This window comes from Heterocephalus glaber, unplaced genomic scaffold, assembly GCF_053883595.1.
Source record: "Heterocephalus glaber isolate CG9 unplaced genomic scaffold, H.glaber_assembly_v1.0 deba00001608, whole genome shotgun sequence".
In the NCBI taxonomy this organism is placed as follows: domain Eukaryota; kingdom Metazoa; phylum Chordata; class Mammalia; order Rodentia; family Bathyergidae; genus Heterocephalus; species Heterocephalus glaber.
The window spans coordinates 7795543-7811267 of record NW_028258379.1 but is presented as its reverse complement, the minus strand read 5'-3'; the positions used below and the strand labels follow the sequence as shown (position 1 = coordinate 7811267).

At 31.1% G+C, this 15725-nt stretch overlaps 1 protein-coding gene across 34 annotated transcripts in view; it reads right to left on the bottom strand.

Moving 5' to 3' along the window:
- Positions 1 to 15725, bottom strand: part of Gphn (gephyrin) — a 589435-nt gene that overhangs the window by 228837 nt on the left and 344873 nt on the right. For 10 of the 34 annotated variants that reach the window (XM_087195039.1, XM_087195042.1, XM_021247567.2 and 7 more), the window contains 2 exons: positions 7684 to 7740; positions 5335 to 5406 (listed from right to left, as the gene is read on the bottom strand). The exons of 11 other annotated variants lie outside the window; for them this stretch is intronic. In XM_087195039.1, coding sequence (XP_087051165.1) covers positions 5335 to 5406; positions 7684 to 7740 — 129 coding nt within the window. The remainder of the gene's footprint in view (positions 1 to 5334; positions 5407 to 7683; positions 7741 to 15725) is intronic. 13 more of the 34 variants (XM_087195043.1, XM_087195047.1, XM_087195045.1 and 10 more) reach the window with 2 other exon arrangements.

Genomic DNA, 15725 nt, shown 5'->3' with positions numbered 1-15725 from the left:
TTATTTACCCTTTGGGTTTCAAACACAAGAGAAACAATGTGGTATTTAAACTCGTGTCTGATTTATTTCACTTAAAATTATGGTTTCAAGATATAACCATTTACCTAAAAATATCTCAAGTTTATGCTTTTTTTTTTTTTTGTTACCAGAGATTGGACTCAGGACCTTGCACTTGCAAGGCAGGTACAGTGCCACTGAGCTAAATCCCTGAACCAAGTTTTAACCTTCTTTATGGCAGAGTAGTATTCCTTTGTGTATTGATACCACATTTTCTTTATCCGTTCATCTGTTGATAGGCATATGGTCTCTTTCCAAGATTTAGCTATTTTAAATTGTGCTACTATAAACATGGGTATGCTATATCAGTGGAGTATGATGGTCTTAACTCTTTTGGGAAGATATCTATAAGGGGAATAGTTGGGTCAAATGGAACCTCTAGTTTTAGTTTTTTGAGGAATCTCCATACTTATTTCCACAGTGGCTGTACCAGTGGAGTTTCTTTTTCTCCACAGCCTTGCCAGTATTTGTTATTTGTTGATTTCTTGATGCTAGCCATACTTTCTGGAGTGAGATGGAATCTCAATGTTTTAATTTGCATTTCTTAAATGACCAGTATTATCTACTTCATTATTGTAATCTGGTCCTATTTATAAGACATCATCTACCAATATATTCAGGATGTTACATAATTATTATAAATGGAATAATAAATAAATGCATATTATTAATATAAGTGAAAATATAAAAAGGGAAAATTTAGAGGGCTCAAAGAATGTTCTACATACAAGAGCTAAAAGACAATGAAATTTGCCTAAAGAAATTAGTATTATAAATAAACAGATGTTTTGTTATCTAAAGGCTACTGATTGTTTACTCATCTAAAGACTAATGTTCTGCTGTTCATTCTGCTCAAAATTGGCTGATTGAATACAAGTGGCTTTTAGCATTTTCAGCTCTGTATATTAAAGTCTGATAATTTTTTTATCATATCAGGGTATCTTTCTCAGTTGTATAAAGTTTTCTACAGAAGGTATAAGATTTTAAGTCAAGTAGGTAATTTATGAATTAATTATGAAGTCAAGTAGGCAATTTAGCAGAAACCAAAAGCTGATCATGGGCTTTAGGGGAAATATCTTTATTAATATGTGATGAAGTAATAAATTGAAAAATGCAGTATAGATAGCAAAAAACACTCTAAAATCACAAATTTTTAAAAAAGTTGTGAAGAGGAAATGGAGTTTATCTTTATACTCTTAATTAGAGAAGAGGAATTCACAAGCTATACTCTGTATAACTGTTCTGCATTTGAAGGCTTAATAACTCTGTGGGTTCCCTTCTTGTGTATGGATGACTGTGTTGTGCGAGAGGGTGGTATGTGAAGAGAGTAAAGAAAAATATAAAAAGAAAGAATAAAAATATAAAGATAGAACATCTCAGGGGAACAACTTTTCCCTTCATGCAGGATAGTGTGAAATCATTCCCAGAAAAAAAGCAGCTCTTTTTTTTCTGAAGTTTTAAAGTGATATTTCAGACTCTATTATAACCATTTCTATGTCAATGTTATCTTGATGCACTAGCCAGTAATACCAGAGCTAGGCAACCTTCTCATGTAAAAGATTGGAGAGTAGACCTTGCAGGCCATACAATATCTTCTTCATCTATTCAACTGTCTGTTGTAGCCCAAAAGCAACTGTAGATTACACACAAATGAATGAATGTGTCTATGTTTAAATAATACTTCATTTTTGGACACTAAAAAGTTTGAATGTCTTAGAATGCTTTAAGTGCCATAAAGTGTTCTTTTGACTTTTTTTCCTCTACCAGTTAAAATTGCAAAGGTCATTCTTAGCTTGTGGTCTTACAAAAAGTGGAATTTGGCTCATAGGATGATTCACCAACCTATGAGTTACAGAACTCACTCAATGAATATAAATGTGCAAAAGGCCCCAGAGATAAGTACTTACTAATCAAAAATATATGAAAGTAATTCAGAACTAAAGCTAAAATACTGAAAATGCTCATTTTAAACAAATCTAAAAATCCAGCCCTCTAATTCATCAGTTTTATTCCATACTAGCTCTACTTTGATATTCAGGAAAGCTGTTAAATGCTTGAAAATCACTATCCAAAAGGGTATTGTTTTCTGACTTGATTCTGATACTTTTAAAATATTTATAAAAAATAGTCTCATGTTAGGTGATAACCTTGTCCTTTAATTATTTCTCACTTCAAATATAATTCCTTTATTTGTGTTAGCATAACAAGTACTTATTGATAATTATTATATGTCTTTCATCTTGGTTTCACTCACATGCCAGTAATCTGTTTTCATAAGTTATTTTCCTTTTTCTTTAATATGCCAAAGCCATTAAAAATTAACATATCTGGTTAGCTAGATAAAAATCTGTATTTTATGGCCACTTATTCATTTTTTGATTAATTTAATATTTAGGCTCTTCTTGGCCCCACTGCTCTTTAATCAAGTAACTTCTTTGCACATTTATCTTAATTTACATTAGCTAAACAAATAATTAGTTTGCATTATCTTATCCTATGTTTTTCTGTTCTTAACACTATTTACACTGGTCTTCGATCCTTTTTTTTTCAGATACTGTCTTACTATGTAGTCTAGGCTGGCCTTTAGCTCATGACCCTGGTGCTTCAGTCTTTCAAGTGTTGGGATTTTAGGCAACTATCAGCACACCCGAGTTTGTCTTCAATTCTGTGCATTACTTTTAATATTGTCCCTATTTTGTGCATACATTTGACAAGATAGAAAATTAATTTCTTCTATATGGCTTTATTATTTGGTAATTATTCTCAACATATCAATCTTAGAATTTGCAGTAACTTTTCAGTTATTAAATCAGGCAAATTCTGCTTAGGTATTATTAAAATAATTATATTCTTATTAAAGTTACTGAAAACCATTTAGGGTTCAGAGTGCTCCTGCTTTTGTACAATGTAAAGAAAAAAATGATGCATTCATAATTAAAAAAAATATACATCCTGCTTTTTGCTATAGAAGAGTCAATGTAGGGTGAATAACGTTGCCATATGAGAAATAAATAAAATCCAAAATTATTCTGAAAATTGCAGGGCTCATTCATCAAAAGAATGCAGAGTTCTTCCCTTTCTAAAAAATAATATTGTGTATACATCATATCAATTGAAGCATCTATGATTTAATTAAATCCTTATCCTAAAGCTCTGAGTGATGTCACTTTCTCCAAATATTATATAAAATATTTATTTCATACCATGGTTCTAAATCTTTCACTTACTAAAATATTCAGCAGTGTTTCAATGAATTAAAAGGTACCCACATCATTGCTCTTGTGTGAGCAACTACTCACACAAAACAGAAAAGTAGATAAATTTCACAAAACAGAATGGTGACTGTTAGCCAATTTACTTCATTTCAGAAAGAAAATCGATTTAATTTAGCCTGTAGTTCTGAGGATAACTTTTTCTTTTAAGCAACATTTTAATTTTTATTTATTTTTTGAGATTGGGTCTTGCCATATTTCCTATGCTGGAAGTGAACACCTGGGCTTAAACAGTTCTGCCTCAGCCTCCCACATAGCTGGATTGCATGTGTGTACCTCCATGCTGGATTTCAACAATTTCTAGTATACAAGGTATATTTTAAATATACTTGGGTAGTAGAAATTAAAGGGGCAATACAAAAACTGAACACTCAGGTAATCATTTGATTTGCATATTTTCTCATCTGAACTCTCTAGAAAAGACACCATTTGCCTTTTGTACTTTTTTGTTAGTTTTCTATCTGGTAGCTAATAGGTTCTTAGAATGATACAACCCATATTTAATCTTTTTAGAAAAAAGAAAATCAAAACAAAGTATTTCAGAGTGAAATGATGTCAAGTTTAGTCATTATATAGCTGTACAGGTATTGAAAAATAGAAATTAAAGAGTGGCATGAGATGATCCAATTTTACGGCACCTGACTTCTTAAATGGAAAATATCACTTTTCATGAATGGGTAGGGAAGAGTATAACCCTAAAACATATATATGAATAATTTTGTGAGTTTCAGGATAACATTCATACTATTTTTTAAAATTAAAGACAGTGTAATAGATTCTAGGGACTGATTATGCATGATCTTTCCAAATTTGTTAAGTATATACATAGAAAAGAAACACTGGTTCAAAGAAAGCAGTAGAGAAATGAGGTACTTGTATTAATTTACTTCTGTGTTTAGGTATCAGGATTCAATAACTGCTATTAATAAAAACACTTTGAACTTTAGTAATCAGAAATTTAATAAGCATATAATTATGCCTATAAATGGAACAAAATTAAAAATAAGCCAAGATATCATAGGATTGCAATCTTTTTTTATTTTAAGTTTTATGACTAAAGTATTATAGCAATAGAAATGAAATGAATGGCAATAACCTTGGGAGAAGTACATTAGGAGTTGGACTTTACGGGATTTTTTTTAGATGCTCCAGGAACAGGAGGCCAAGGTTAAATAACAAATTATTTAGTTAAAGAATTAAATTTTTTTCTGTCATATTTATATGATATACTACTTTGGAGATTTTACTCCTACTTTTTTCTTGAAAATACAGATTTAGAATCTAAAAGTCTGAATTGTCACAAATAACAATTTATTAGTACTGCCTATAGAATATATGTACAATATTGCATGGATATAAGGTGTTTTTTTCTTTAATGGTGGTCTTGAGTATATAAGCCTTCAGCTCAAGTATTTGTAAGAAGTTATGTGAAGGTATTCCTGGTAATGATGCTTCCCATTAGTTTTCTTATTTTAAATAAAATATGACAATTATTTTAAAAGAATCTGAATTAAGTTTATTCTATTAACTCAGAATACACATGTCTACTTGTCTGATTATGATGATCTGTGCTACTAATAATTTTTCTTGAAAATTAAAATTGAATCATCAAGTTTCTACTCCTTAGGTTCAGTCTATAATTTATAATCTTGCTAAAACATCCAACAAAGAACAAAAAATACAGTCAATGAAAAAGCCCTGAACAGAAATCTCACAAAAATTAAACTTTTATTTAAGAAATACTAATTTTGAAAAGAAAGTTTTTATTTTGCATTGGAGTCAAAATGTTATTAGGTCTACTGCAATATTAGTGTGGCTAAAGGTTTTTTATACTGCCAATTTAATTTTTATTTCATAAATGAGAGCATGAAGCTGAAGCTAGAAAAGAAAGAGGAGGGAAGAGACAAAAAGTAAAAAAGATGGAGATGAGAGGACAAACCAGTCAGATTTGGAATTATCAGTCATCAGAAGTTTAAGAAAAAAAAATCACCAAGAAAAATCGTACATTTACTCTGAGAGAGTATCCTTTCACATTGCCTTCTAGGTGATCTCTGAGCTCCTCCAGCTTTCGATGGAGCTACATGTAAACATCAGAAAATGAATTGAAAAGGCAACTTGTTCTCTTTTCAGTTTTCCTTTTAAAAATAAGATCATAGCATTATACATTTTTCACTGTCTTTGGCAAACATTTTAAAACATCAAAAATCATTGTATAATATAAGAATACAAACTTAACAAACCTGTAACTAGGCTATTATATTTTGTTTAGTTACAATATCTTTTCTCCCCAAAGCAACAAAATACTACAACTATCCTTATAATGCCCTAGAGAATCACTTTAAAAATTTGTTTGGTAGAAATATGAAAGTAAAAATAAAGATTATGAAATTTGTTTTTCCAACCACACATTTTGATGTAAGGTTGCATCCATATTGAAATAAGCTGATTTGAACTGTGAAATATATCTTTTGTTATTAAACACATGTGTATACACATAATCATATTGTATATACACTTAATAATAAACTCATTTATAATTTGAAGTTCTATAATCCAAAAGCTAATTTTTGTTTTTGTTTTTTTGAGACAGGGTCTTGCAGTGTAGTCCAGGGTTGCCTTGAACTCACAGCAATCCTCTGACCTCAGCCTCCCAACGTGCTGGAATTATAGGTGTGCGACACCACACGCACAGGTCAAAAGCTGATTTTAGAGATAACTGCACACACTAACACACATCCACATATACACACACTTGCACATACAAACCAGTTTATAGCAGAAGGTTCTGGAGTTACAGATGCCATTTTTTAATTTTAGTTCCCTATCAGTAATTTTCAAAAATGGTGTACTTCACCCTTTCACTTCAATCTGTGACATAATTCATAGTTTAAACAATAATGAATTTATTTTTTTCTTAAAGACAAAGGCACAACATGATATCTCACATGTAGTGAGGAATGCTACTGATATATGACATTTTCCTGACTGAATAATTTTAAATTGCCTACTTTTTGAAATAGGCATATAACCAACACTTTCCATTCCCTCTGATTGTTCTAAGTGAAGTAACATTTTAATATAATAGCTACCCACTATGAAGCAGTATTAAAGAACATAGAGAATGGCTTTTCTAGAATAAAAACACAAACATACTAACACACCTTCACCCACGTGCACTCGTGTGTGCATATAGAAATAAATAAATGACAACAAAAAAAGTAAAACCAAGAAGGCAGAAGAGGCAAGGAGAGGAAAGAGTGTAGAAATTTGTATCTCATAAATTATTAAATAGAAGTAAACTGGAGGTGTATAAAATTTTGAAATGAAGCAATATTAGGCCTCAAGGTAGTTACTGAATTTAGGACATCCTAGTGCAATGAATTATCTGGCACTTTAATTTAACAGTTACAATTGCTGTAAGGACAAATGGGATAGAGATACAAAAAAGTTGTTAATTTTGTGGGATTTTCTGCATATTTTTTGAGTTCAGCAATTTTCTAACTTGCATTTATGGTGGCAGCATAAGTGGTCAATGACTATGTCTGTTTTTCTTACAGATGATAATGATAACCATTTCCCTTTCTTTGTGATTAAAATTTAAGAGTAGTGACTGCTCAAGATATACTGACCAAGTAGTATTTAACCACTAGAAAATGGGACCATCAAGTCAGAAATCTTTAAATTGTAGCTTAGCAGACTGTATGCACAAATGGGAGAACATTAGAATATCTCTTTCTCTATATACCAATTTTTTAAACTTTAAAAACTATACCAATTTTTTAAACTTTAAAAGTAAAACAAAGGTGATTAATAGTGCTTAAACACTATTAGCTCTATGTGGGCCCATTATACTAGCATCATATAAAATTCCTTTATAGTTCTTAAGATTACATGTATACAATATATGTTATTAACACATAATATTTTTCTGGAATGAACTACAACAGGTAATGACACTAACATAACATTAAAAATTTTTTTTTACAAAAAATTAAAAGGGGAAGTAATAATCTGAAAATATATTAGTTCTCTGAGTAAAAGGAACTTAACACACAATCAGTGACATCAATCAGAGGAACGGTTTACTCTAGAACCCCAAATTATAGGCACCTATGATGAGGCAGTTGCCCTTTCTCTTGTTTGTGGTGCCATTCAAAGCTAGTTATTTGGCAGCTTGCCTTCAGCTGGTTGCTCTATGTGTAGCTGAAACAGAAAAATAATATGACCCAACAGCCAATAAAAAAATGGGATGGTGAAAAATGGAAAAAGCCCCCTTCCTCCCACCACCCTCCAAAAAGGAAGAAGTGTAGGCTATAGACGAAATCTTGCCAAAAAATGTTAGAAACATATTTACTTTGAGGGATCCAACTCTACTAGCAACTCCTTTGCTTTCATCCGGCCGTCTAATTTGCTACAATGAGGGAAGATGGGTAAAAAAGACAGAATAAAGAAAAAGTGAACTTAAAAAATTTTCTACACATTAGTATGTAATACATGCAAAAACATCAATTGAACCGTTCAGGTACCTCTTAGGAGTCCGAGTTAACTAACCCAGAGGTTGTATGACATGCTCTGCAAATAGGCTGGTCACTACAATTCAGTTTTTATTATGGCACTATTCCTGAGATGAGGAAATTGGCACTTACTTTTAGTTATCTTGGGGACTCCTGATGAAGCAGTATCTGGAGTAGTGTTACATTTGCATTTGGCTTACAAAAAGAAAGAATTACAAATACACCTATGCAGCTTTTCTCTTTCAGTGTTTGTGTCTATTCCATTGTAGTATCAGAAAATATCAATGCTACGACTAGAAACATGAGTGTTCTTTAAGAGGAAAGATTAGTCCTGACAAGCATCATTCTTGATAGGTGGCAGTGAAGCTCCTCTGCTTGGTGTCAAAGCACTGAGGTTGTTCAACTGTCACTGAAATTCCCAATTAAACAACTGTGCTGCCCAACCAGAAAATTTTAATGCCAGACCAGTGACAGATGTTTCACTCCTTCAAAGTTTTCTACTGTTTCAAATAAATTTTCCTTCCTGGTAAGGTAGGCAAAAAGTAAAATTTTAAATCACTTGCCTGATATCACCAAATGAGTAAAGGAAGATTCCCAATACAAAGTCTCTTGTGAGATGAGGTGCTTTTTTTTTTTTTTTTAAATGGTGCTCTAATAATAACCAATGCTTTTTAAAGACAGAGAATTCCTATACTTATAGAATGAACTTCTCAGTTCAGGCTAGCATAGGTCAAGTTAGCTGTGATAATCCTCTTTTGGGAGTTAGTAGAAGTATTAGTGTGATGCCAAATTCCTAGGGTCAGTTATTCTCAGCATTTATTACTGAGGATGTGGCCTATAAAACAGTAAAATGACTCTACCATTTATATTTCTCTTTTTAAAAAAGAGATTCCAGAAATACCATGCAATCAAGAAGCTGCCTGGATCATAATCTAGTATGTGGTACTGATTCCCTTTCATTTAGCAGAATTTTCCATTTTTGTAAAACAATTTCTACTGTTAACAAGGTAGCTGCATGAAGATGGGCTCCTATATCACTGGGTACAAACACTCACATTTTAGTTATAAGATGTTTGGTGAAAATATTTTAGAAAAGACTATAATTTTGTTTGATATAGGATGAGGAAATTGAGGTCTAGAGAGGCTCATTGGCTTTTTGAACATATCAGTTAAAAAATAGTAAAGATAGGATTAAATTCTCCCTCAGTTCTTTTCATTAAACTTAGGCTCTTACAGCCTGGCACGGTGGTGCATGCCTGTAATCCCAGCTCTCTGGGAGGCTGAGGCAGGAGGATCTCAAGTTCAGGCCCAGTGTGAACAATTTAGTGAGACCCTGTCTCACAGTAAAAAAAAACAAAATTAAAATGGGTTGGGGATGTAGCTCAGTGTGGAGGCCTTGGGTTCAATCCCCAGTAAAACACACACACACACAAAAACACACTCACACCCACCCACCCACACACACACACTTTAGACTTTTACCTATGGAATGACTAATATAGATCATCTACTATTCTTCCATTGATAATATTTTATAATGATTAGATTAAGTTCATATTAATGAACTGACATTTCTGTTTGTTTGCCCTAAGGACTAGACAGTGTTATTTTAGAGCCATCTAACTTACTTTCAAATTCATCCTGACAGATTTATATTTTTAAAACTTATGGCTATCAATGATATGAAACAAATTTTTGCTTATACATTTTTTACTTCCAACCAGTATCACTCAGTATACATTGGTGTAGCTGTATTTTTCTGAAAGCTATAATTTGAAGATTAAAAAAATATTTTGCTTAAGAGTTCAACATTTAGGGCTGGTGATATAGCTCAGTGGTGGAGTGGTTGCTTAGTATGTCGGAGGCTCTGGATTAGATGCCCAGCACCACCAAAATGGGGGGAGCAGGAGGGAAGAAGGAAGAAAGGGGAAATATTCGTGGGATCTGATGAATGTTTTACTTTATTATGTTATTCAGCCCTTTCAATAAAACTAGTGCCTCACTGTAAAACAATAGTTTCTTTACTGATTAAGACAAAATAAAAAAGTGAAAAAAGAACTGGAAAGTCTAACAGTGATAGTTATGTAAATGTGTCAAGGAAAAATAATTACATCAGTATTTCTAGAGGAAAGACAATATGATTATAAAACTAAACAAATGAAAGGATAAAAATGATTAAGGACAGTTTCAAAGAGCAATGAAAATATGAGAAGCCAAAAATTCGAATCTTAGTAGCAAGTTGCAGATTCTTCACTCTCTCCCCATCCCATGTATTTTTATCACTAAGAGATTCTTTTTGTAAAAGTCTTTGATTTCTCATGGTTTACTAACATTTGCAATAATTCACTTATATTTTATTATAAATTTATAATTTTAATCCTTCAGTTTTATAATAGCTTTGATCCAAGATAAATGAGACATTTAAACAAGTTATTTCTTACCTTCTAGCCAGAAATAATTCATTTTATTTTTCCCTAACTTTTATCTGTCTGAAAAGATATTATACAGTCCATCTGTTATGGAATAAAGGAGTTGTTAGGTACCTTAAAACAGATAACTATTAGTACATCATATATTCTTAAGAAGTTTTCATTGGTTATTTGTGTATGAGACAGAAAAAAGTTTGCCTATATTTGAACTTCCATTGAAATGATATAATTTTCTCTCCACTAGAATTAAGAATAGAATGGTTTAGTATGGATATAAAAAAGCTTTGGTATAAATATAGAAACAAAAACCTCCAGTTGGCTTCATAAAGATTTGCTACAAATCTTAAAAGTAGGCAAAATAGGCATCCTTGTCAGTACCTGGTATATCTAAAAAACAAATCTAAACAAACAAAAATATGCTTTCCTCTTTAAAAACAATGTATATTATAAAATAAACTGTGATTCTATCCCTATGCAGTTTTGCTTACTACATTTTAAAACTATTTTACTTTGAGTATGTTATTTTGAATACTTCCTCATAACATTACATATTGGTAAACATTATTTGAAAGATTATAGAATAATTTATACATATGCATATCACAAGTTATTTAACCATTTAACCACACACATTAAGAGGATTTTTAATTTTTCAAAATTATAGCCTTTAGGGCCGGGGATTTAGCTCAGTGGTTCCACACCTGATTTGCAAGCACAAGGTCCCGAGTTCGATCCCCGGTACCAAAATAAAAAAAAGAGAGAAAATGACAGTCTTTGATGGGTCTCTGAAAATTTCCTTTAGTTCAGATTTCTAGAAAAAAGATTAGCAGTTAAAATACAAATGTTAAGGTTCTCTCCTTTTCTCTCTCTGGGGATGCAATATAAAAACATACATTTCATGCAAATGTACTGTACTGTATCTCCTTTGCTTCAAAGGTTATATAAATTAATTAATATTCTTATTATTGTGGACAGGAATACTCATGTTACTATTCAATACAGAATTCACAATTACAACTTTAAAATAACTATCAATTTGACTGCAATATTTGTGTTGTTTTTAGGTTTTTAGCCAGGGTACATTTTATTTCACATATATCTTGTTGCATGTATTTCTTTTATGAAATACCTCTTCCTGTCCTATAATCTTCCCATTGTTTTTCCAAGTTCCAAGATTAGAACTTTTTGAGGTTATGAACTCTGACATATTTGTTGTAAATATTTTATTTTCATGTTAGCTCCACAAAAAGCTGCTTGAGGGCAGAGTTAGTAATTCTACCCATGATGTATCACCAACACACAGATATATCTACACTAAAAAATATTTACTGAACAAATTTCTGAATTTGTGTTTTCTCCTTAGTGAACGTCGAATGTATAGGAAAAGTTGATAATCGTGAAATTTTGGGTCAGAAAATACCTTATTAAATTTCCAATATATATCATTTAAAAATATAAAGCATCACAGAACAGTTTAGTTTGAGATACACTGCATTAAAGTCATAAAGGAGATGAAAAGTTAATTATACAGATTTGAATCATGACTGTATCTAATTAATTTTGCTGATGAAATGATGGGACAAATCATTATTGTTGGGTTCCGTTTGCACAAAGTATGTTCCAAACCATTAAAAAACTATAGGAATCAAATTATTTAATTACACTGAAAGTCACTATTCTTAATTTCACTATTTCTTGTATTGCTATAGTTCACATCCCTATCTTCTTCCAAGTTGAAAAAAAACTCATTTGTATGCCAAATCAATACCTCATTTAGCAGACAAGACTGAGAAAGATCTTTAGTTAAGTTATATTTGCAGTTGAAAATCTCAACTATGTAAAAATGTAAGAGCTGAAATAAATAAATGTAGTTTTCTATATTAATTGGAAATTAGGGTATCTGAGAAGGGCTAAAAAGAATAACAATATATACTCAGCTGGGATAGCAACTATGCAAAGGAATAGGCTTATAGGTCTAGGAGGGACTTGACAGGGTATTTCATTTAGTACCCTGATGTTACAGACACAGAAACTGAGCTTTACCCGTTCCCATAAAATGGCAGGACTCACGCTTAATATTTAGTTTCTCATAATGCATTAATTTTGAATTTTTATTGTTACTAGCTTTTCAAAGGATTTTCAGTCCTTTTTTTAAATGCCTGCCAGTAAATCATTTAAATACAAATACTAAAAACAGCTTCTTTCAATATGTCATTAAATTGAATTTGGGAGGATGCAAAACTGATTCATTACTGGTATCCATGTTATAAGAATCAAGGGCCTAAAAGTACTGGATATTTTAATAAAGAATTAACACAAGTTACTCAGTTTAATTAAGAGAGTACTCCAAAAATATTTAACTTACAGGAGATTTTCTAGAGTACTGTTTATCAAACTGGAAAATAAAAAACAATAAAAATATCTAAAATAGGGCCTGGTGACAAACTATGCTATATACATAAATTAGAATATAAAACAATAATTGAAATAATTTTGTAGAAGATAATTTAAAACATGTAAAGATATTTGTGACATAGAAAAATGTTCATATTAGTAAGTAAATGAGATTAAAATCTGATAGACAATTTAATAAAAATAGCTAACATTCATTGAGTACCTGTAAGTCAAACACCATGTTAAGTGATTTATATGCAGTTTTATAGTTAATTCTTAAAACAATCCTATGAGACCAAACAATATTATCTTAAATTTTACAGATGAGATAATTAAGGTTATAGAGAGGAAATAACTTTCTAAAAGCCTTACATATAGGAACAGATAAGCTGAGATTCATCATTAAGCTTCAGACTCTAGAACCTGAGCTCTTAATCACTGCCTTCATGATAGAATAAAATATTTGAATGCATAGGAAAAAATAACAATGATATCCAGTCAAATTTAAACAGTGACTTCTTATGAGGGTATTTCATTACAAAAAGTTTTTTCTTCTATGAGTTTGCTAAATTTTCCAAGCCTGTGTGTATTACTGTTTTAAAATAAGAGACATGCCAGTTACAGTTTGTCTCAACTATAAAACTTAATTCTATTCCTAATATCTGGTTTGCTGTTTGGTCTTAGGTATCAAATTTCCTCTGTAAGTTCAGATTTCAGAGTGGTAATGATACATTTTATAGTTAGGTTTTACTTAGCTTTAGTAATTAATATCATTCTGTGAACATTACTAAGGAATTACAAAGGGATGGGGGATATTCCATTAATATTATCTTTACATATGAAAACACAGGGGGCTCTTATGGGAATGAAAATATAGAAATCAATGTAAAATCATATATACCTATCACAATGTCATAGAAAAATGATTAAAGGTAATTTAAGAACTCAAAGTAGACAAAATACATTATTATCATCACCTAATTCCAGTTTTACTAAAATATAAAATATTTTACTATACCAAGAGTGGTTTTCTCATTACAAAAGAAAGTAAAAATTTCTTTTATTTATGGTTTCAAAATTCTGTTTTGCTATCAAAAGAATAAATAGCAAAACATGTTACAGAGGAGGGGAGACTAGACAATGATGGCCTGTCACAGAAATCAGTTCCTCAAATGTCTATGGAGTCAGGCATTTAATATAAAGGAGCAAAACAGTCTGGAGGGTCTAAAGAATGCCAGCAAAGTATTGACGTACGTCAGTGCTCGCCCAGAAATGTTGATCTGATTTTCAAAGAAATGCTGAAAATTTGTAATTTTTACTTGAAATTTCAAAAAAAGTTTTTTTTGCCATGGTAGGGGGATCAAACCCAAGCCCTTGCACATACTAGGCAAGCCCTTTATCACTGAGATATACCTGTAGACCCAAAATTTTAAAAATTTTAAATGCTCCAAACTAATTTACCAAAAGAACCATCATCTATTACTGTATATCCTTAATAAAATTATCTGCCAACAACTAGATTATTATCATTACTTAAAAGAGGCCTTTGTGTGTACCAATTAGTATTCTGGATATTCTGGGGAAACAATAGTTGTTACCTACATGTAGAAGTAGCATCACACTGAAAATGAATGGAGTTAGCTGGAAATTAGTTTTTACCTTAGAGCTTCAAAAAATTTCATGAAATCTTATCTCATTTGATTCATAGAATAACTATTCCTTGACCAAGAATCAATTAGAGTCTGAAAAAAATTACTTATAATACTTAAGTATAGTATTAAAGAAATTTACCTAAAGGATCAGATCTCTTGGACTGAAAATATCATTGTAACATTGTCTCTAAGCAAATATGAGAAAATAAGATTCAACATACATCATTTTGACCCTGAATATTTCTAAGAAATATGTACCAGTTTTCTTTTTGATTATACCGCTGCTTCTTTAAGTGTAGTCTGAGAACCCATGAGGGTCCTTGAGATCCTTTCATGATCTACAAGGTCAAAATTAACTTACTAATTGTATGTAGACATTATTTGCCTTTTTTGCTATTTTGACATTTTCACTGATGGTACAAATGCAATGGTGGATTGATAACTTGGTGCAAATCAAGGAAATGTATCCAAATATTATGAATAGTCATTACATTATTCACTTTAATGTACTAATAGCTTTTAAAAAAATCTGGTTTCATTAAATATTGTCCTGGACAAAACAGTATAAGTATGTACTTAAATAAACTAATTAAAACTTGACTCTTGAGTATGACAAAATGAGAAGTATGAGTAAAATATTTCTGCTGCACACCAAAGGATGGCTGTCTCAAGATAAAGCACATAAGCAATTAAGTTATAAACTGAACCAGCCAGTTTTTGTACAGAACATCATTTTACTTGAAAGAATAAAACTGTAACTGATAAACCATGATTATTCACATTTAAATGTTTGGTAAACATTTTCTTAATAATGAATACAATGAGCCAGTCAATTTAAGCAAGACTGACATTATTTGTTGCTTTCTTGTAGATGATAAAATTGTAGTTTTAAAGCAAATATTAGAATTGTAGAAAATGTGTATCTACTACTGTGAGCTTGAGAGGTTCGAACACTTCCATGAATTTTTACATAGCTGGGTGGTTATATTATTAAAGATGATTTTTTTTTGATATAAGACAGTATGTCAACATTTGGAAGAGCTTTTACTTTCCAAATGACTAAGATATGTTCCAGAATAATGCTTAGGTAAAAGATTCATTCAAAGTGGGCGACAGATCAATTGATTTTAATGTATTAGGGTATGGAATGGCCCTAGACACACTTTCAGATTTCACCATTGTACTAACCATTTCCTAGACAAGGCTTCAGAGTTCATGCTTCAAATAACCTTTTACATTTTGACTAACAGTTGTGAATTTTTGGTGTAGTATTAAAAAAATTCACAATTATCTGCAAATGATAATAAAATAGTACATTCTTTTCTGACTACAAGGTGAGTTTGTTTCTTCATATTCTTTGATAAAACAAGCAGGGGCACATGTGAACATATACTTCTCTTTTATTAA